Consider the following 22,273-nt stretch of genomic DNA (forward strand, 5'->3'; position numbering starts at 1 on the left):
TTTCTCTCGATCACTTGATATTTATCAAGCCTTATTTTGATTTGTGTTTTGTACATTTAGTCCCCTTAATTTAAATAATATTCCATTTCATTTTTTTTTTCACTAATTAAACAATTGTATCAAATTTTTGTTAATATATGACGCATTGTAAGGTATTTAATTATTTAATCTTAATGCTTGGTGATATTTCTTTTAGAATCATTTCGTATTCAAATATGATTTGTGTAAAAAAAAAGGTTTGAATACATGGTTGTATAGAATATTTTAAATAGATAAAAGATAATAATGTCAAAAGTAATAAGTTATTTAAAATAATAAATACTGCCTGCTGGACGATTTCAAAGACCCATCATGTAGGTGGTGAATAGAAGGAGCATTTGAAAATGTAGGTCAAAATCTACGATATATATTTTGTTTTAATCTCATTGCACAATATTTTTGATGACACAAATTGTTCATCGGTGTTGTGATAGAATTCTTTTTTCTTTGATTATATAGGAAGTGGAAATTAGAAAGTATGAGATAATGTGAATATATGTAAAAATATTTACAAGTAGATGATGAGTTTTTTTCTTTGAAGTGCAAACAATCCCTACTTATAGACTAACTTCTATAATCAATTAAAACAATAAATACAACTCTCTCCGGATCCGGATTTTTTTTTTCTGAAGTTTTGAAATGTGATTATATGATGTTTATAGTTATAAAATAAAAAAAATATTGAAAATTGTTATAATTATTATAAAGTTAATATTTCATAAATGAAATATTATTTAATATAAAATAAATTAATTAAATGTTTACAAAATGCAATTTTAATCCTTTAATTTTATATAATCTATCATATACAATCTTTCTGTTTTGAAATGATATTTTTTATTCATTTACTACTTTTTAAAATACTATTTTCACCCCTCCGTCTTCAACTTTATAAGATGTTATTTTTACCCCTTCTTTGTCTAGATTTTCGTATTTATCCCCTGTCCATGTAGTGTGTGTGTGTGTGTATATATATATATATATATATATATATATATATATATATATATATATATATATATATATATATATATATATGATTTTTACTCTATTTTGAAAAATGTATTTTCCACCCCTCTTTTTTTAAAAATGTTATTTGGAAATGGATATTTACAAAGAAACCCTCCTAAAATGATCTAAATTTGTAGAAATGAAACTACTCCCACCCAAGAAAACATCTTTTTTTTGTATTTTTTTTCTAGAATTACATAATATTAATTAAAACCATTAAAGACACTATGTTACTTTAGGATTGTCATCTTTTTGGACTCTCTCACCATTAAACAGGAATGGTTACTTTGCGATTGTCACTCCCACCCATCAAAGAATACAAATTGATGTTGCTTCTTCTAAATGTGGTGTCTGATTCTCATGAAAAAAAAGCACCTCGTAAGAAATTAGAAATCAAGTAACTCAAAGGTCCATTTTATCTTCTATTTGCTTCTTATTTCATAAAAAAACAAAACATCTCAACTGATATAATGTGCCTAATTAATCTGAAAAAAAAAATTCAATTTGCTCATAAGTGAGTTTTAGCTAAAAGTTGAGTTTCTAGTTGCAAGAGTCCTCAACTTAGTAATGTTATATATATATATATATATATATATATATATATATATATATATATATATATATATATATATATATATATATATATATATATATATATATATATATATATATATATATATGATTTTTACTCCTCTATTTTGAAAAATGTATTTTCCACCCCTATTTTTTTAAAAATGTTATTTGGACATGAATATTTACAAAGAAACCCTCCTAAAATGATCTAAATTTGTAGAAATGAAACTACTGCCACCCAAGAAAACATCTTTTTTTTGCATTTTTTTCTTGAATTACACAATATTAATTAAAACCATTAAAGACACTATGTTACTTTAGGATTGTCATCTTTTTGGATTGTAACACCCGTTTATTTATTAGTTAAATAAGCAAATTAATGAACGAATGGTAGCCTAAAATAAATAATTATATATGCAGGGTGTTGGTTTCGAGGAGTTAATTGCCACACTTTTTAGAAGTCGGGGGTTAAAAGTGTGACTTCAGGACTCAATTTATAAATATTTATCAAGTCAGGGGCTCTGTGGTAATTATCGAGAATTTTTTTTAAAAGAAATGAGGTGGAGGGGCTGAATATGTTATAATTAAGACATTGGGGGACTGTTTGGTTATTTGTGTACCTAATTTGTAAAGGATTTTAATGGTGAGGGTTCAAAGGGTAAAATATGGTATGGATTTGAAAGAAATTGGAGAAGGAGGGGCTAATTCCGTCATTATGGGTTGAAGTTGTGTGAATCGGGTATATAACCATCGACTCATCTGTAACCCTAACCCTAAGAGCCATTATTCAGCCATCACCCTCTCCATCCTCTCCTCCCAGCCGCCATCTCTTCGCCAACACCAAAGAACCACCGGAGCACCCACCTTGTTCCGCCGCCGGCAAGACAAAGAGACTCGGGGATTGGGAAGCGGCTCGTGGGTGTGTTGTTGTTCGCGTTTGGTTGGCTGCCTCAGCCTATGTCTGTCGCTGTAGCACGGAGGAGCCACGGTGTTGCCGTCTAACGCCATCATCTCCGCCTTTTTCCGGTGACGTTTGTTGTTGCATTGCCGTAAATAAAGGCCGAGCTAGGGCTCTCTTCTTTCGTTGCTGCTGCTGCCATTAGTGTCGCCCCAAGTCCTCTCTATCTCTCCAGGCATCAATCAAGATCACCGCCTTTCGTAAGGTTCGTTACGATTGCTCCGGTCAGCGTCCGCCACCCTAAAGGAGGTTGTTGTACGCATCTCAGTTGCTGTGTCGCAAGCATGTTGAGTTCCGAGTTGTTGCTCGTTGTAGGAGTGAGTCTCGGTCGGAAATTCAAGAACAGCTACCACCACCGTAGGGTAGTGGCTGTTGCCACCATCTGTCGTCGCCGGCCACCACAAGGTGGTTGTGTGTGTGTTTATTTGTTTAGTGTGTGTTATTTAGATATTCAACATTGTAAAATGTAAAGTACAACTTGAAATAATAAAAGAAGTTGAAAACCACCACCTTAGGGTGGTGGCTGCCGCCACCGGCCGCTGTGTCGGGTGGCGGTGTGCCTTGTCTCGATTGTGTTGATTCGTTTGGAGGGTTTGAAACCCTAATGGGCCCAAGGAAGCCCTAATGGGCCTAATAAGACTTAATGGGCTTAATAAAACCTTAATGGACCCTAATAAAACCCTAATGGGCTTAATGACATTCTAGTGGGCCTAGTAGGCCCAACAAAGCCCTAATCGATCTAGAAGCCCAACAAGTTAATAAATGGGTTAGTCTTTGGGTTGGAAAACACTAATGTCAATTAAACTCTAATTTTTGAGAATTAATCGGGAAGCACACGAGAATTATTTAATAACTTGAGATATTAAATAATAAACTTTGGCAAAGATTAATCTAAGCGATAATGGACTTAATGGATTAAGTCCTTAATGGGTTAAGTAGGAAACTTAACCCTAATCATCATTTTATGGGAAACCCTAATTTCACTTGGGTTTATTGTTGGGCCTTCCTTTTGGGCCTTGATGATCGGGTTATTAATAGGCCATCCAAAGTCAAGCAATTAGACTAGAATAATTTAATGGGCCTAGGGTAAGGCCCATGTAAGGGGCTTGGGCCCAATTTGGAAAATTGGGCCATAGTTTGGGCCTTAATGATTATATGATGTTGGGCCTCAGAATGAGACCATGTATAGGCCTAGGCCGAATTTGGAAAATTGGGCCATGTGTTGGGCCTTGATTTCCTAGTTGACTTTGGGCCTACGGGCTGGGCCTTGGGCTTAAATAAGCCAAGCTTGGGGTAATGTAATTATCCAAAGTAAGTGTTTATGGTTATGTAGTGGGACCCAATTATTAATTGGGTGATGTTTTGATATTGACAGATCGGGAATCTGTCATCCAGCAGCTGGGGTTGAGTCTGCGGGACTTCAGCAGTGTGGGATTGTGTCTACGGGACTTCAGCAGTGTGAGGTGAGTTACCTTCCAGTAGCGGTGGGTCTACGGCCACAATGCCGGCCCACCAGTAGGAGTTGTATGTTAGATGATTGTCTTTGTGATATCATCTAGGTTTGCTACTACCTGATATGTTATATGCTGGCATGATATGTTATGTGATAGTAGTAGAGTTCGGTTGTTAGGACCGAAAGGGTAGGTCAGACACCCCGGATATGTCTGACAGCATGTGATGATATGTTTATATGTTGGCATGATATGTTATATGTGACAGTGGTAGTAGGAGGGGAATAGTCCCCAAGTTCGGTTGTTAGGACCGAAGGGTAGTTTGAACACCCCAGGTATGTCTGATAGTATGTTTGTGTTATGATATTTGTGATAGTAGCTGAGTGTGGGCAAGGCCCGTATCTCAGAGATAGTGGAGTGTGGGCGAGGCCCGTACCTCCATGAGTGTGGGTGAGGCCCATATCTCCTAGCTGTTTAGTATGTGATTGTATATACTTGCATGCTATGGTTTAGTAGCTGAGTGTGGGCAAGGCCCGTATCTCAGAGATAGTGGAGTGTGGGCGAGGCCCGTACCTCCATGATTGTGGGCGAGGCCCGTATCTCCCAGCTAGCGGAGAGTGGGCGAGGCACGTACCTCCATGAGTGTGGGCGAGACCCGTATCTCCTAGCTGTTCATTATATGATTGTATGATATGTGGTATGATGGGGGAACTCACTAAGCTTCGTGCTTACGGTTTTCAGTTTTGGTTTCAGGTAGTTCGTGTTTAAAGGAAAGGAGCCGGCTTGATCGCAGCGCATCACACTATGTTTTCCGCACATGAGATCTTTGGGATTACACTCTGATATGGTTTTATGATAATATGTTTTGAATATTGACACTTTAGTTTGACATGAGATACTATTATGAATGTTTTTATACTGATGGTTTTATGTAATAACTTAATTAAAATGAAATTTTTGGCCTTGAATTTTGGGATGTTACATGGATTCTCACCATTAAACAAGAATGGTTACTTTGCGATTGTCACTCCCACCCATCAAAGAATACAAATTGATGTTGCTTCCTCTAAACGTGTTGTCTGATTCTCATGAAAAAAAAAACATTCTGGACCTCGTAAGAAATTAGAAATCAAGTAACTCAAAGGTCCATTTTATCTTATATTTGCTTCTTATTTCATAAAAAAACAAAACATCTCAACTAATATAATGTACCTAATTAATCTGAAAAAAAAAATTCAATTTGCTCGTAAGTGAGTTTTAGCTGAAAGTTGAGTTTCTAATTGCAAGAGTCCTCAACTTAGAAACCCTCCTAAAATGATCTAAATTTGTAGAAATGAAACTACTGCCACCCAAGAAAACATCTTTTTTTTTGCATTTTTTTCTTGAATTACACAATATTAATTAAAACCATTAAAGACACCATGTTACTTTAGGATTGTCATCTTTTTGGACTCTCTCACCATTAAATAGGAATGGTTACTTTGCGATTGTCACTCCCACCCATCAAAGAATACAAATTGATGTTGCTTCTTCTAAACGTGTTATCTGATTCTCATGAAAAAAAAAGCATCCTGGACCTCGTAAGAAATTAGAAATCAAGTAACTCAAAGGTCCATTTTATCCTCTATTTGTTTCTTATTTTATAAAAAAACAAAACATCTCAACTGATATAATGTACCTAATTAATCTGAAAAAAAAATCTTCAATTTGCTCGTAAGTGAGTTTTAGCTGAAAATTAAGTTTCTAATTGCAAGAGTCCTCAACTTAGTAATGTTAAAATTCTTAATAAAATTTGTTGGCTGATAATTTCAGAGCCGGCAACTTGGGCTTAGGCCCAATACATCAAATTCTTAGGGGCAAAAAAATCATGTTATTCATATAGTAAAAATATTATCCCTATGTTTTGTTTTGTGATCTGATTTCGAACGTGAGAAAGCAGTTGAGGCAACGAAAAGTTAGGCGCCAAACAACCATCTATCGTTTCTTCAATTGCACAGGCGCTCTGAAAAGCTGTCGATTGGATGCCTAGAATCACGTCATAAATAAAAGTAAGAACGATTGATTTTTCACTTTCACTCGATAATACATAGCTCTCAAGTCCCAATTTATTATTTATCACTGATTACATTCTATAACTGATTACATATCCCAATTTTCCATATTTCTCTAATATTGGTTGGTGGTTAAAGATCGTGGTTCAAGCCTACTAGGTTCTTGATATAGTGATTTGGTACAACAATTATGACCGAGTGTGAATCTGATTTGGGTGAGGTCAATTTCTTTTATTTTGATTTCGTTTCCTTGTTGGCTTTATAAATTCTAATTTTTTTTGTTGTTGTCTTGTTCAAGTTTTACTTTTTGAGTTCGAAATCTATTTATCTATGTTTGTTTCGGTAATCTGCATTTTTATTCTATTCTTGATTTCTTATTTATTGTATGACAGGAAAAAAGAGACAATGTCTTTAAAGACCTTTGTTTAGCTCTGATTTCTTCTCTCTTAGGATCGAAATCTACTGCTTCGTATATGACATTTGTGGTTTGCTTCAGCCTTCATGTAAAGTTTCGTACCATTTATCATCCGTGTTTTGATTATGATACAAATTTTGCAAAGATCCTTTTTAATGATGATTCCTTGAGCTCCAATTTTGGTTCTAAAATGGTGGAGCCTTCTATAATTTCGAATGCGAGATTTACATATGTGCATGATTATCACAAGTTTCTTCCTCTCCAAGCTGTTGACACCCACCATATTGTCGCTCAGAGAAGTGTTGTGAAGCCAATTGTCATATACCTCTTTGTGATACTTCTCGTAGCATATGTTGCCTTTCTCCATTTCGAACAGGTATGATTAATTATCTAATTAGTAACTCTACTTTTTTGAGTTTCATGTCCTATATGTGCTTGTAATTTCTTCCCAATTTTGAATCTAATGTGATCTACTAGTCATATATGTTGAGTTTTGTGCTGTATGTGTTTATGAAAAGCTGATAAATGGGGCTATTGATTGTGTATCTTACATTTCATACTTCTACTTTACAACGATCACAATGGTTTTTCCTCATCTACAGGGAAAACCAGTCACGACTGTTTTATGGTGCCTACTTTTTGGTCTTCTCTTGGTCAAATTGTTTATTTGGAGACCAATTGTGAAAGGTGAGATCCCTGCAACCATATTAAATTAGGTATCCTTTCAAACATATATCAACCGTTAAAACTTAAAAAATAAAATAAAAGACATCGTGTAATATTAATTTGAAATACATTTTTTTTGGTTTCAGAGTCCGTGATAATCATGCCTGCTTTTGGAGTCCAACTTGAAACTCATTATGGAAGGTACTCAACTTACCCCAACATCTATAAAAAAATTCACTAATGAAAAAACAAGTTGTACTGCATATGATTGAGACCGATGTCAGTGAGACAAATTGCAACCTTTTGTCCCATCCATAAAGGTCGAAAAAGGTGGGACAGTGGAACTCTAGTCCGTGCAAAAGACGTAAATACCCTCATCATCATCATCATTGATTTTTTGTTTTGTGTATGAGTATAGCGGAAAGATAAGGCTATGATTTATTCCTGTAAGCAAGATTCTTAAACCGGTGCTGAATGAACATGTTACTCCAGTTACTTGTTGGTAGTGCTTATCTCTCCTACTACGTGACCAAGATGAACTTACCTTAGTTTTCAAGGTAATTACTTCATAACTCTCATTAACCATTAATGATAAATGCAAGAAATAGCAACAGTGTAACATCCTAAATTCCAAAGGTATTATTGAAGGGCTTAAAGTGTAAATTAAGGAAAGGGACTCGACGAGTAGGCATGCTTAATCGCCGAGTCGGAGCGGGATTTGGTCGCGGAATAAGTGGCCAACTCGTCGAGTCGGCGGTTGGACTCGACGAGTTGGTGTTGTAGAGAGAAAACCCTAATCCCGTGGGTTGTCCCCTATATAAAGCACATTATAACCCACCCTCGGCCTCTTTGCTACCCTTTTTAGACCAAGAAACCCTAGAACTCGAGCGAGACTCCAATAATAGAGAGATTGGAGCTTTGGAGGAGAAATCTTTGAAAGGGGCTTGAAGATCAAGAGGCTTGCTGCAAAGGAGTGGTTAAGATCAGAGATCTACTTCAGTTGGAGCTTGCATTGGAGGTAATAATCTGTTGCTTAAGCTCTTTTGCATCTAGATCTATTATTGCTTGAGATGTGGGGCATTTTTGGTGTGATTGAGAGTTATTTCGGGTTTGGAAGTTAGATCTGAGGTTGCTACCTCATATCTAAACTTGTGATGGTCCAGAGTGCCATAAAGCTTCTGTTTAAGAGTTGTTAGTGAAACCCCTTTGTCTTAAACCCTAGCCCTAGAGAATTTTGGGCTCATAGCTCCTTGAGTTCACGCAAAGTTTGCCACTTTACGTGAGGGATAGATTGTAAAAGGGTAGATCTATGGATTGGAGCCCCTGCATGGCTTGAAAAGCCACTATATGGAGTAAGAACTGGAGAGACTTGGCGAGTCACATGGGTGTACTCTGCGAGTTGTATGAACATGAACATGGACTCAGCGAGTTGGAAGAACAACTCGGCGAGTCTGTTGAAGATTTCCTTGGACTCGGCAAGTCTGGTCGTATAACCCTAATCTCTTCTGGTTAAGCCTTGAATCAGTGAGTCAGGAGGTGGCTCTGTGAGTTGAGCAGGATGGAACTCGGAGATCGTTGGACTCGAGGAGTCTTGGGTTGACTCGGCGAGTTGAGTCGTGTTCTAAGAGTTTTCTGAGTATAGGGACTCGACGAATCAATGGGTTGACTCGGCGAGTAGAGTCAGACAGGAAGTTGACCTTGGCCTGGACTTTGACCTTTACCTTCTAAGGTGTTATGGCAATTGGTTATTTATGTCAATGGTCCATTGATGGCAATAGGTTTTGGAGTCTGGAGCAGTGCTTCGGGTGTGTGCTTTTGTGGTTCGGTTCTTCATTTCAGGTGAGTTATCTTCACTGTACTCAAGGGTCTAAGGCACCAAGGCCGGCCCTTTGAATTGTTTAGAGCTTATTATGTTTATGTGATGATTTGTTTAGAGCTTATTATGTTTATGTGATGATTTGTTTAGAGCTTGTTATGTTTATGTGGTGATGTGCTTGTTAGTATCCTGGTAGATAGGATAATGATATGTCGGTATGCTCTGTAGTTAGTATCCTAGAGGAAAGGATGGTTAAGAGACGACAAGTTCTGTTGGATCAGCACCTTAGTAGTTGGGTAGTGGTTATGTGAATAGACCTGTAGTTGGTCTTGCCTTATGTACTCTGGTAGGAGGATTACCTGTGGTACATGCATGATTGAGCAGTAGCAGAGGGTATTCCATCCCAGTAGGATGATAGGGCCCTAGTATGTTGTTTTCTGTAGAGTGTTATGTGGTTGCCTGTTATGTATATCTGTTTGCTAGTGTAAGGGCATTCCAACCCGATGGTTGAGGGGCCTGGGGTATTCCATCATGAGGGATGATTGGATCCATAGTAGTTATTATTGCATGTTAGGAGGTGGGGCATTCCAACCCGATGGTTGTTGGCCAGGAGTATTTCATCCCGGTAGGATGATTGGACTCATAGTAGGTCGGCATTCCAACCCGATGGTTGAGGGGCCTGGGGTATTCCATCTTGCAAGATGATTGGACCCATAGTAGTTGTAGTAGTAGGATAGGTGGCTGGGCATTCCAACCCGATGGTCGTAGGCCGAGAGTATTCCATCCTGATAGGATGATTGGGTTCGTAGTATGTTGGCATTCCAACCCGAAGGTTGAGGGTCAGGGGTATTCTAACCGGAAGGTTGATCGGACCCACAGTATGTTGTTCTTTGTTGTATGTGTATGTTATGTGTGTATGGGTACTTTAGGGGAACTCACTAAGCTTTCGGGCTTACAGTTGCAGTTTATTGTTTCAGGTACCTCAGGAGATCGTGGCAAGGCGAAGGCGTGATCGTACCGCTCCTCATGTTTTATGATATGGTTTTGGGGACGTTACAAACAGACTTTCATAATCATAATCTATCATCGGAATGTTGTCTACTTCTTTTAATCCAACTTTACCCCTTTTTACTTGCAGGATGCAGAAATTCCATCCACCCTTGAAAATGGTGGTACCCATATAGAAAGCTTTATGTGATGCCACTGAATGTAAACAAAGCTCTTGAGGTGTTTCAAGCACAAGAGTAAGTTGGTGGTTTATCATAACACAATTACCTTTTGGTTCCTTTCTCCTGTTTCATGTCAAAAATTGAACTTTTGGTCTTTTTGTATCTTGTTTTATATTATAACCAAGATCCCTAAAAAAACAAAACACGAGGTGTTATTTTATAGCCAATTTTATATCAACAATGTTCAAGATGTTCTTGCAATGGACACATGAAAGATTGCTTGTTAAGAGCATCTCCATTATTTTGTGGCGAATACTATTTGAAATAACCAATAAATAGCTTATTACTATTTGGAGCATATGACTTATTTTCATTTCTCTAGATCACTTGATATTTATCAAGCCTTATTTTGATTTGTGTTTTGTACATTTAATCCCCTTAATTTAATAATATTTCATTTTATTCATCTGATAATATTTTGATTTTTGAATTTTTTTCACTAATTAAACAATTGTATCAAATTTTTATTAATATATGACGCATTGTAAGATATTTAATTATTTAATCTTAATGCCCGGTGATATTTCTTTTAGAATCATTTCATATTCAAATATGATTTGTGTAAAAAAAATGTTTGAATACAGAGTTGTATAGAATATTTTAAATATATTTTCCACCCCTCCTTTTTTTGAAATGTTATTTTGACCCCCTGAAGTTTAAACTTTGTAAAATGCCACCGATTTAATTAATTCTTACTGTTAATACGTAACAAAAACACGTAAACCTTGCGGCTAAGCACAGAGTCATTTACTAGTTAGTAAAAAAATAATAAATATATGAAATTTAAGTACAATTAAGAATAAAATGAAATATTATTGAATACGGGATTAAATTTACAAATCATAAAAGTAAAATAAACACTTAAAAAATACCGAGTAGCTGATAAAATCAAGATTGTTAAGATCGAGATCTTAACTAAAATCGTTTTATGTTTTGTAAAATTACGATCGGAAGACTTACCAAAATGAACTAGTCTTCGAATTTGTTTGCAATGTCTTGTTTGTACAATACTCATTATAACTTGGTATTGATTAAAACAACAATGATGAAATTAACTTTAAATTTTTAAGCATGAACTATAATTCTTGTTAATACAAACCACAAAAAATTTGGAAGAAAAAATCATAAATAGAAAAAGAAACAAGATAATCATAATCATATACAACTAACGACATAAATTTATAAAGAAAATAACACGAGTGTCGTGATGCTCTGTATATTAAGATGAAATGGTAATACCTAATGTCACTTTCTGGTTTCGCCCTCTTGCAACATGTAATGCTCGTTTCAAGATGTATGGACGGATTTTTAAGGCTCAACTATATAATAAAGGCTAAAGAGGTAGGATCGGATCGAACGTTAAAAGCTTAATATACTAGTCATAATCCTAAAATCTCAGCATAAATATTGGTTAACATAAATCCTAGTATGATTAAAATTGATTTCAATTTGTACGATCTTAAAATCCTAAGATCTAATCATAGATAAAAGGGTAAATAACACAAAAGATACTAAGTTTACATCAAAATTTTAATTTGATACTGTTTTTTTGTCTCAAATTTGATACTGCGTTATTCAAATGATTACAATTCTGACCACTTGACCGGTTAATCTGGTTACCTATTGTTATAACATGATTACGTGTCAGTTTTGATAATGTGGCATGCTGAAATGACATGCTAACATGTCAAAATTGAAATTTTTTCCACAAAAGACACTAAGTTTTCAATTTTTTCGATTTTAACAGTAAGTTTTCAATTTCAACACTTTGTTTTTTTGTTCTAAATCAAACATCATTTTTTCCAATTTTGTTTAGTGTTGACCAATTTCCATTTGAAACCGTATAAATGTATTTTTTTTATTACATTTTAAACCGTATAAATATTTTTTTTTTCATTTAAAACCATATTTTTATTTAAATACAAGGTTTTTTTATTTTTTATTTTTTTTTTTATTTTTTTACATTCAAAGCATAATGTTATGCATAAATATGCATTAGTTTTATCATGAGAATCAAACTAACCATAAGCTTCGAATAAGATGTAAAAATTTAACAGGTTGCAAACTTGACATCTGTTCTTCATTAACTACACATCTCCAACCCTCTAAACTCATTTTAAAGTTGTATATTTAAACATAAAATACGTTTTTTTATATAACTAATACATATTTATACATAAAGTGATGGTTTGAATGTTAAAAAAAAACTAGTATTTATACAAAAATATGGATTTTAAATGAAAAAAATGTATTTATAAGGTTTAAAAAAAAATATTTATACGGTTTCAAATGAAAAATTGTCAACATTGAATAAAGTTGTAAAAAATGATGTTTGATTTGGAACAAAAAAACAGAGTGTCAAAATTGAAAGAAAAAAATTAAACTTAGCATCACAGTGAAAACTTAGTGTCTTTTGTGGGAAAAAATACAATTTCGACACGTCGGCATGTAATGTCATCAAAACTAACATATCATCATGCCACATCAGCAGGTAACTGGGTTGACCGGTCAAGTTGTCATCAAAACTAACATATCATCATGCCACGTCAGCACGTAACAGGGTTGACACGTCGAGAATCAATGTGTGTGTGTGTGAAAAAGAGAGAGAGAGAGAGAGAGAGAGAGAGAGAGAGAGATAGAGACCCTTGCATATTATTTTATTTTTGAGAAAACATCATAAATGGTCCCTGTGATAGTGAAATGACGAAAATGCCCTTCAGTTAACAAATAAAACTTAACGGAGTTAGGGATAAGGACCAACTGTCAAAAGTTTTCAAAGCATAGGGACCATCTATGAGGTTTTTAAACCACAGGGACTAAACTTCAGATTTTGGGAAACCATAGGGACCATTTATGATGTTTTTTCTTGCTATTTCCTACCGAATTTATGTTTTGATATATATGCAGCAAACGACCCTTATGTGATGAAGGCATGGAGAAAATCATATGCTGATACAAAGAATGTTAAGTTCCTTGCTGATGGATCTGCATCTTACATCCATGCACTTGGGCTTGAGCTTGACCTTTCTGAAAAAGGGATGGGAACTCGGTCCAGAAGGTTTACTGGTTACTGGTTACTACTAGATACTGGTTACTGATTACGTACTAGTTATAGCTAAAAGTCGGTGGAACCAGGTTACTTTTATTTTTTTAGTTAATTGCTAAATAAATATTTATCAAAGTAATTGATTGTCAAATTTAATGAATAATTGATTGATTGACGCAGGTTTGTTATTGAATGGATCCGTTTGATCATTTCCAAGCAAGTTGTAAAAGACATGTAAAATTTGAAAAAAATGTAGTAGTTAATTTTATCAAAAAAGAAATTGTACAAATTTCATAACAAGAATTTGTAAAAAAAACATTTGTAATGGAAAACTTTAAATGAAAACGAGCATGTAAGAAATTTAGAAACCGAATTTGTAAAATCGAATTCTTAAGAAAAAAATAATTTGCAAAAGCACAATTGTACAAATAAGCCAGTTAAAAAAAAAAAACATGTAAAAACAGAGTTATATAAAAAAATCGGGGTAAATTTGTAAAAATAAAGTTGTGACGAATGTCTTAACAAAAATAAAAACTTTGGCCACAATTGTTAAAAAAAATTATAGATAACCTTTAAACATTTTATAGCATGTCAACGATGACCAATTTTGAACGATATTTATTATTGGTTACCTTACAGAACATTAAAATGTGTAAAACAATATTTTGGACACATAAAAGATAATTGACCCATAAATTGACTAAACTATATAACTACAACAATTGCCAACACTACTAGTTGTACGTCCGAATTCCACTTGTGTAGTCGTTGTGACGTTGCTATTCTCGAGAAAGAAAATATGAATTGTTCATCTGCAAATATTTGGTCATTCCATCGTTTAAATTGCGCTTTTAGACACGTTATTGAATGATGGAGCCACTTGATTAAAATAGTACAATTGATGTCTTAAAGTATAGATTGCTTTTTAAGATTTCCATATAGTGACATATCAATTTTCTTTGTCGTACTAAAATCTAAAAATATACAAATAAGGGATAATTGTTATTTATGATGAAGATAAGTATATAACGACAGAACCAATTTCTCATATTTAACTTTTGATTAGTAAAACCAGAAAGTTTTAATTATTCGTTAAAAACAAAACAGAGTCGGACAAAAATAGACCCTAAAACAATACGCATGCATGAGTATGTTTAGTTTAGTATTACTAATTATAAAATATAATCACCACCAATTACTTTTTATCTAAAAACATATCTATTTCTAAAAGATAGATAAATGTTTTAGTATGGGTTTATAGTTAAATATGTAACCCAATTAGCACATTTTTATAGAAAAATTAAGTAAACTAACCATTATATATGAGTGCTTTAGAAGGTGTTTGGCAAAGCTTATTTAAAAAAACTTATGACCTTTTGACTTATAACTTATTTGGTGAAATAAAGAGTTTTTAATAAATAATTGGTAGGTTATTTATCATTTTTTGACTTATTAGAGTTTACCAACAACAATAAGTTGTTTTTTACAAAAACATTTTTTTTTACTTATACCGGTAATAAGTCAAAAATACGTTTTGCCAAACATCCCCTTAATAAAAATAACCAGATTATTTTAAATTTGGAAATACAACCACCGGAATGTGTAGCCATATATAGTATGCATTCCAAAATTAGACCATTTCGGAGTAGTAATGTTCATTCAAGAATTGGCGGGGGTGATAGAGTTTGGATTCCATAATGTATAGTCATATAAACAATTTCTAAATTTGTGGAAAGTAATTATATCTATATTTATATTTATATTTATATTATTTTATAACCAAGGTCATCCAAATGAATTCAAGAGAGGTCTTGCTTTTACATAATATTCATTTGAAAATTGAACTACCACATTTTCAAAAAGAAAATTCTCATTAATACTACCACTTTATAACTATTAATCTAATACAGTTAACTTATTAATTTAAATATGTACAAATTTCATAAATCAAAACATCAAATAAACATGAAAAAATCTATCCAAATACTATTTTTGAATAATAATAATGTTTAAGTAAATTGTTAAATGTAAATTTAAAATGAAATTCCAACTATAGTATTAAATTGACACAAAAAATGAAAATGTCAAAAAAAAACTTGATTTTTTTTCCAAAAACTATTTTTTTCAATAGTAAAATTTTAAATATAGTGTTAAGAATAAAACCTAAATTGAAATATTTAAAAGTCTAGCACAAATTATATTGTGTATGTATAATATCGATATCAACATTTCGTATTATTAGTGACAATAACCACTGCATAAAACTTGTTTGCATGTAACTAAGCAATGTGTAATATCTTTTACTTCAAGCATACTAACAAAGTCTAAACATTAAACTCCAAGACTAAAATTGGTAATTCAAGTTAATATATTATAAATAAATAAATAATTTTATTGAAAAATTGTTTGGTATATAATAAGAGCGGATATTCAGAGGGTAGCGATTCTAGAAAAATAAAAATCATTACCGGAACCGTTTAAGGTGGTTTCAAAGTAAATATGACTATGTTACAAAAAAAGTGTGTTGTTTTTACAACTTTACATGTGATTTGGAAATTTCAAAACAATACATTCTTTGATTTTTTAAACCTAAGGGAGCGGCCATCTTTGACTTTATAGTTTTTCATTCTTTCTTTTGGTTTCTTAGTAGGATTAGTAAGCTTAAGCTTAATTGGATATGATGGCCTAAATACCCATTTTAGTTAATATAAACTCTAAGTAACATAATTAAAAGTTCTACGGATATAGATTATTGTTTGTGTTTGTTAAAAACAAACGATAATTAATGAACAAACATTAACGAATGTTTTTGAACGAGATCATTGTTCGTGTTTATTCTTTATTAAATTGTTCATGTACGCTCATTTATTAAATAAATGATTTTTTCATTAGGGTTCATAAACATTATGTGAACGTTTAATTATTTTACGGTCCTACTCAAAGACTTCAAAAATTGTCTCTTGAAAGGACAGCTTATATTGTCCGGACTTATCTTAATTATGGTTTGGATATGACGGAGGTGACACAAGAAACGATGGAGATGCAAAACGAAACCCATTTTGATTTTTTTTTGAATATATTTTTCGCCGGAGATCTAGCAAAAATATGGTACAGATTAAGAACATGACACATAATCGATTACTTGTAATAACCGGTCAAAATGATATATATTGAACAATGACTTAACACGTGTGTGTGTGTGTGTGTATATATATATATATATAGAGAGAGAGAGGTTTCGTTGAGATTAAAAATAAAATAGAGATCTCGATATTCAACCTCAGTCACGTATTTCACATCTGTCGCTCTAACCCTTCGGCGTACCGGTGCGGCAGGTCTGGTGTAATCATAAATGATTACACAGTGTCACCCGTTCCTTTCTCCTCCGCCACCATCCCCACCACCGTAACCGCCACCACCACCACCACTATCACCACCTCTGACACCAGTCGACCCTACCATTGTCCCCTCCATTACTTATACCACCGCCACCTCTGTCACCACCACCTCTTCTGCGACTAACTGTAATAATCATTTATGATTACTCAATCTGTGAATAGACATATATGTATAATCATTTATGATTATGCATATACATATAAACATGTATAATCTTGCATGATTATACCTCTCTGCCATATAATCATTTATGATTAGGCATACATCGTTGTTGTTGGTACGCTGGAACATTAGAGCGGCAAATGCGAAATATGTGGCTGAGGTTTAATCTCAAGATCTCTACTTTTTTTTTTTATTCTCAAGTGAATCGTCCCATATATATATATATATATATATATATATATATATATATATATATATATATATATATATATATATATATATAATTTTTGAAGCATATATTATCAATCATTTTTCAAGAACTATAATGTCAAATTTACATAAAAATAATATTTATATAGATCTTTTGGATTAAAAATTAATAAAAATATCATATTATAATAACTTACACATTAGTCTAAATTCGACAATTTAATAAATGTAGTTGGTCATATTATTATAATACAAAGGCACTTATTTTCACTAGGTTACAAGTTAATAAATGTTTATCTTTCTTTGTTCAAACCACAGGAATACATTCGTGGAACAAGGTGCCCCTTTCTCTTGGCACCCATTTCGCCATTGTCTTCTTCTGCACGAACCCTTCTCTCTCCTCCGAAACTTCTCCATCACTCTTGCTTCTCAAGCACACTTATTTAGGGTTTGTCTTTCATTAAAATCATCACTGCAAAAAGTAGCAGGAGCTCAAGAACACGAGAATGAGTGTTTCAAAGTTCATAAAATGTGTCACTGTTGGTGATGGAGCTGTTGGCAAGACTTGTATGCTCATTTGTTACACAAGCAACAAGTTCCCCACTGTAAATCTTTCTCTCTCTCTGTATATACTGATACATTAATCTCTTGGAAAAAAACCCACTTTATTTCAAAACACCCTTTATTTTTTAGCATTTTAGCCTTCTTATTCTGGGTGATACCTTCTTGTACAACTTTCGTAGCAAAAATTACAAGTCACTGCAGCTAAACTACCTTTGTTTTTTGCAATTATAATTTGTAGGATTATCTTCTAAGTAATCTTAACCTAATTTCAAATTCTTTTGATGTTCATTTAGCTTCCTTGTTCTAAACTAAACCTTCTTGTACAACTTCCACTTCACAATTACGAGTCACCACAACATTATTACCTAAGTTTTTGCTGAAGATAATTCATGGGTTTGATCTTTTGGTTAATTTATCCTAATTTTAGATGTGAATTACATGTGGGTTTATGTTAATTCATAGATTTTTGTACCAAAGTTTGAATTTTTAAGCTCCGATTTGTATTTCTTGACAGGATTATATCCCAACGGTTTTTGATAATTTCAGTGCTAATGTGGCTGTGGATGGAAATATTGTCAACTTAGGATTATGGGATACTGCTGGTATTTTCTTTAAAATCCAATATTTAATGAGTTCATTGTACAGAATTTATTAGGGGGTATTTTGGGTAATTAATAGTAATTCTTTTCATGTGATTTAAAGGTCAGGAAGATTATAGCAGATTAAGGCCACTGAGCTACAGAGGTGCGGACGTATTTGTGTTAGCTTTCTCTTTAATCAGTAGAGCGAGCTATGAAAATGTCCTGAAAAAGGTACACTTTCTTTTAGTGCTCTCTTCCTTTTATAGTTTTTTTTCAAATCTTCCTTTATTTTTGGTCTTCACTATCACAATTTAAAGTTGACCTGATTTTTTGAATTTGAACTGACACCCCTTTTAGGTTTTTGAATCTTGAATATTAAAATATAAATAAACTCTATAATCTATAGATGAATCTATAACCTCCTTCTCACACTAAAGTCATTTTTGACCTTTTAAAGTCAAACAGATTAGTTACATCTATTTTTATGCTTTAGCTTCTTGAGTCTTTATAAAGAAGAAACCCCTATAATTAACTAATGAAGTTGAATTTATTACCTTCTTCAACAAATTTGAATTGATTTGACTTTTTAAAGTCAAACTGATTTGTATGTGACTTTGGAAATGCATAAGAATTGTTATATCATTATAGAGAAAGAAAGGTCAACTACATCTCTTTTTATCTATTTGAAACTTGAAAAAGAAAAGAAAAACAAAAAAATCCCACAATCAAACTTGCAAGTTGCAACCTTTATTTATAATCAATACCTTCTGACAAAATGGGAGTTGATTTTGACCCTTTTACAGTCAAATCAATTTGCTTTCAACTTTAAAACTGATAAGGTCTGTTATCATTGTGGTTAAAAAGTCCAAAATAAATGTCTTTTTTATGTCAAATTTCTTGACCCCAAATATCAAGTTGGAATCTTTCATCTTCTTGCACAAACTTAAGTAGATTTGACTTTCTAAAGTCAAAAAGAATCAATTGTGACTTTGGACATCTATAAGAATTTGTTATCATAAAAGAGAAAGAACTTGAATGTTGAGTTTACTGAATCTGAAAAAAACAACTCCATAATCAAGTTGAAATCCATTACCCTTGACCACAAGTTACAATCAATTTTGACTTTTTTTAGTCAAATTCGTTAGTTTTTAACAAAAAAGTCGATAAAACTTGTTTTCACTATTAAGACAAAAAAAAATGAAAAGTATGCTTCCTTTTGTAACTATGTTGTCATCACCGAAAACATTTGACCACAGAAAATTTAATTCATCAAATAAAAGTTTAAATTTACAAAGTCAAACGTTGACTTTGACTAATAAAGTCATCTTTGACTATTCATACAGTGGATGCCTGAACTTCGCCGATTCGCACCAAATGTTCCAGTAGTACTCGTCGGAACAAAATTAGGTACAAATACAATTTTAAATTTCAAACAATAAATCTGATTTCACATTTCAAGATTTTCTTGAAAACAATCACCTATATAATATAAGATTTCTTGAAAAAATAAACACTTTAAGCATATTTTTCATTTTTTTACTACCAGATCTTCGTGATGACAGAGGATATTTAGCTGATCATTTCGGTTCTAATGTCATTACATCTGCTCAGGTACTAAATCATTGATTCTTGCTATTATGGTTAAAAAAAATAAAGTATATTGATTAATTGATATAAAAGTAGCTTATTTAAGAATATTTTATATTTGTTAGGGTGAGGAACTGAGGAAACAAATTGGTGCAGCTGCTTATATAGAATGCAGCTCAAAGACTCAACAGGTAAAGAAAATGAAACCAAAAACACTTGTATTATATTCGAGTCTTTGACGATTTTACCCTTGGAACATTCATAAACTCGGTGTCTATTTTTAATTACTAATTTTAGAATGTGAAAGCGGTTTTTGATACGGCGATTAAGGTTGTTCTTCAACCTCCAAGGCGGAAGGAGGCAGTGAGGCAAAAAAGGCGTAAAACCTCTGGTTGCTCGATTATGTAAGTTTAATGAGTTGTACGTTATGCATTAAAAGATGTACCTTTGACTGACTTTGACCTCGGTGATATAACAGGGGCATTATGTGTGGTGGTTGTGCTGCATAGAGGTGAAAGTGAAACCATTGATGTTAGTTTGTCGATTTTATTATGGTGAAGGATTTATGTGTGAATGAATGTTGTTAATTAGGGGTAGTTAATATAGTTAGATAATTTCGCCATTTTTGTTATTACATTATGGTTTTTGCTCGAATGGATGTCGAATGCGGTGGTGTGTTTATTGGTCAGAGTGGTTTTGATTGCACAAAGCCGCTTGCAATCACCACCTGCCGCCGCCGCCACCACTTCTGACCACCATGCGGTTGTTGATGTCGGCGAGTTATCTCTCTTGTTAAGAATCATGTGCCAAATTTGTATTTTACCTCCTTTTTTGTGTTTGAATTCAAGATTTGTGTGTGATGGCAATTGGCAAGGATCCAACCACTATTTGATTGGTTCATAGTCTTTTCTTGTGGTTGGTAATTTAATAAACGAGGGTAAAATGGTCATTTTATCCACATGGGTTGATAACGGGCTATCACCATTATCAATGGTAAAATATAACCAAAAAAATTTGTTGGTCAATTTCAATGACTTTCTAGATAAATTAGGTATTATTGGTTCTCATTTTGGATTATTTTCCTTAAAAAATATCCAAATGAGAGCAAAATCACAATTTTTCAAAATATAACAGTAACTTAATAATCAATTAATCTGGGCAATTATATATGTTTTTTTTTTATTTTAACTTATTATGGGCTATATGACTTGATGGGTTAAGTAAAAAAAACATTACCTAATGTATTAAAACACCTATCTATCCTTATTTTTTTATTCCAATTCTTTTCATGCTAAACTGATGAATATGATAAAATTTTGTTTTTTGGAATCAATGTCAGAATAAATGGTCATTTAGTGTAACATAAAACCATAGATATACATAAAAATAGATAAATAAATAAAGCAAACACAATCTGTTTTTCACTTTTTTGGGCCATATTCAATATCAAAAATTATATACATAGCCTAGGGAACAAAACTATAATTTACTCTACAATCAATCTCCATCAATATTTTGCAACGATCCAAAAGGTGGCAAAAATCGCAGATTCATCATATTTCTTTCACCATTATTGTCAAAAACAATTCCGAGTCTCTTTCTACAGAATCGATTTGATCTGTTTAATATCTGAATCTGATCGAATGCAACTATTCAGAAAAGCAAAAAAGATCCGTCTTCGAAGCGTAAAAGACAAATACCTAGTGGCAGATGATGACGAGGAAACGGTTTTCCAAGATCGCGATGGGTCATCGGAAAAAGCCGAATGGGTGGTCTACACCGCCGGAAAAAATCACATCCGTTTCAAGAGTTATTACGGAAAATACCTAATGGCATCTAATACGCCATTTCTTCAAGGAGTAAAGGGGAAAAAAGTTATACAAACGGAATTGAAACCGGATTTAGATGGGAGTGTGAATTGGGAACCGGTAAGGGACGGTTTTCAGGTCCGGCTGAAAACGCACACCGGCAGTTTCTTGCGGCCGAACGGCGGAGTGCCGCCGTGGAGAAATACGATCACGCATGATACACCGCGGAGGTCAAAAACGCGGGAGAAGGTTTTGTGGGATATTGAAACTGTAGAAAGTCTTCCGTCGTATCAGAAGGGAGATTAAAAGTTTGAATCTTTGTATTCCTTTTTTTTTTATTATTTTTTGCCATTGAGTTTTGTAATAAAGAGTTAAAAGTTTAAACTTTATACTTGTGGTCCAAGTAGGGTTTGTAAGTATACATAAAAATAAATATGTAAAAAGATCATATACAAAAATGAAGATATAAAAAATAATTTTATAAAAATGAATTCCCAAAATTCTAAAAAAAAACATATAAAAGAAGTTGTAAAATAAAATTCTAAAAAAAAATCATTAACTTACCATCTAACACGCCCTGTCCCTCAAAGAGAAGGCACATTTTTGACTCCTTAGAAAAATATGGTTTCTCAACAAATATGTCGGTAAACATAACCAATTGTTTTTTAGATGAATTACGAATGAATTAACAATTTTGATTAGCTTAA

At 33.1% G+C, this 22,273-nt stretch overlaps 3 protein-coding genes across 9 annotated transcripts; all 3 read left to right on the forward strand.

The window, feature by feature from the left end:
- Positions 1–5,953: 5,953 nt before the first annotated feature.
- LOC145060969 (uncharacterized) lies at positions 5,954–10,399 on the forward strand. 7 transcript variants are annotated; one of them, XR_013687075.1, is made up of 9 exons: positions 5,954–6,080; positions 6,222–6,298; positions 6,476–6,874; positions 7,101–7,214; positions 7,311–7,365; positions 7,583–7,721; positions 7,801–8,182; positions 8,943–9,003; positions 9,958–10,399. XR_013687075.1 is itself a non-coding variant. In XM_079008298.1 (9 exons), exons 3-6 carry the CDS (start codon positions 6,557–6,559, stop codon positions 7,599–7,601), a joined length of 477 nt encoding a protein of 158 aa, XP_078864424.1. In that variant the 5' UTR covers positions 5,954–6,080; positions 6,222–6,298; positions 6,476–6,556; the 3' UTR covers positions 7,602–7,721; positions 7,801–8,182; positions 8,943–9,003; positions 9,958–10,399. The 7 variants fall into 7 exon arrangements, 6 of the variants coding, with proteins under 6 accessions (XP_078864424.1, XP_078864426.1, XP_078864427.1 ...); XM_079008298.1 differs by having other exon boundaries at positions 7,101–7,185; XM_079008300.1 differs by lacking the exon at positions 8,943–9,003 and having other exon boundaries at positions 7,101–7,185.
- Positions 10,400–17,331: 6,932 nt separating this feature from the next.
- On the forward strand, positions 17,332–20,624 carry LOC145060970 (rac-like GTP-binding protein ARAC7). The gene is made up of 8 exons (XM_079008303.1): positions 17,332–17,631; positions 18,105–18,192; positions 18,293–18,402; positions 19,515–19,578; positions 19,718–19,782; positions 19,884–19,949; positions 20,056–20,162; positions 20,237–20,624. The coding sequence occupies exons 1-8, from the start codon at positions 17,533–17,535 to the stop codon at positions 20,265–20,267; spliced, it is 630 nt and encodes a 209-aa protein (XP_078864429.1). The 5' UTR covers positions 17,332–17,532; the 3' UTR covers positions 20,268–20,624.
- LOC145064024 (uncharacterized) lies at positions 20,416–21,872 on the forward strand. The gene is made up of 2 exons (XM_079011556.1): positions 20,416–20,537; positions 21,416–21,872. The coding sequence occupies exons 1-2, from the start codon at positions 20,416–20,418 to the stop codon at positions 21,870–21,872; spliced, it is 579 nt and encodes a 192-aa protein (XP_078867682.1).
- Positions 21,873–22,273: the final 401 nt, after the last annotated feature.

The sequence above is a fragment of the Lactuca serriola genome, chromosome 7, assembly GCF_051521515.1.
Source record: "Lactuca serriola cultivar US96UC23 chromosome 7, Lser_US96UC23_V15, whole genome shotgun sequence".
Classification (NCBI taxonomy): domain Eukaryota; kingdom Viridiplantae; phylum Streptophyta; class Magnoliopsida; order Asterales; family Asteraceae; genus Lactuca; species Lactuca serriola.

Excerpts from the sequence above, each read along its gene's own strand:
- LOC145060969 (XM_079008296.1), top strand. The coding sequence starts at position 6,557 with ATGACATTTGTGGTTTGCTTCAGCCTTCATGTAAAGTTTCGTACCATT. Across the intron at positions 6,875-7,100 it reads CCTTTCTCCATTTCGAACAG|GGAAAACCAGTCACGACTGT; the intron begins GTATGATTAATT and ends CCTCATCTACAG. Across the intron at positions 7,366-9,957 it reads CTTGAAACTCATTATGGAAG|GTACCTCAGGAGATCGTGGC; the intron begins GTACTCAACTTA and ends TTATTGTTTCAG.
- LOC145064024 (XM_079011556.1), top strand. The coding sequence starts at position 20,416 with ATGTCGAATGCGGTGGTGTGTTTATTGGTCAGAGTGGTTTTGATTGCA. Across the intron at positions 20,538-21,415 it reads GCGGTTGTTGATGTCGGCGA|AAAAGCAAAAAAGATCCGTC; the intron begins GTTATCTCTCTT and ends GCAACTATTCAG.
- LOC145060970 (XM_079008303.1), top strand. The coding sequence starts at position 17,533 with ATGAGTGTTTCAAAGTTCATAAAATGTGTCACTGTTGGTGATGGAGCT. Across the intron at positions 19,783-19,883 it reads ATGTCATTACATCTGCTCAG|GGTGAGGAACTGAGGAAACA; the intron begins GTACTAAATCAT and ends TATATTTGTTAG. Across the intron at positions 19,950-20,055 it reads GCAGCTCAAAGACTCAACAG|AATGTGAAAGCGGTTTTTGA; the intron begins GTAAAGAAAATG and ends TACTAATTTTAG.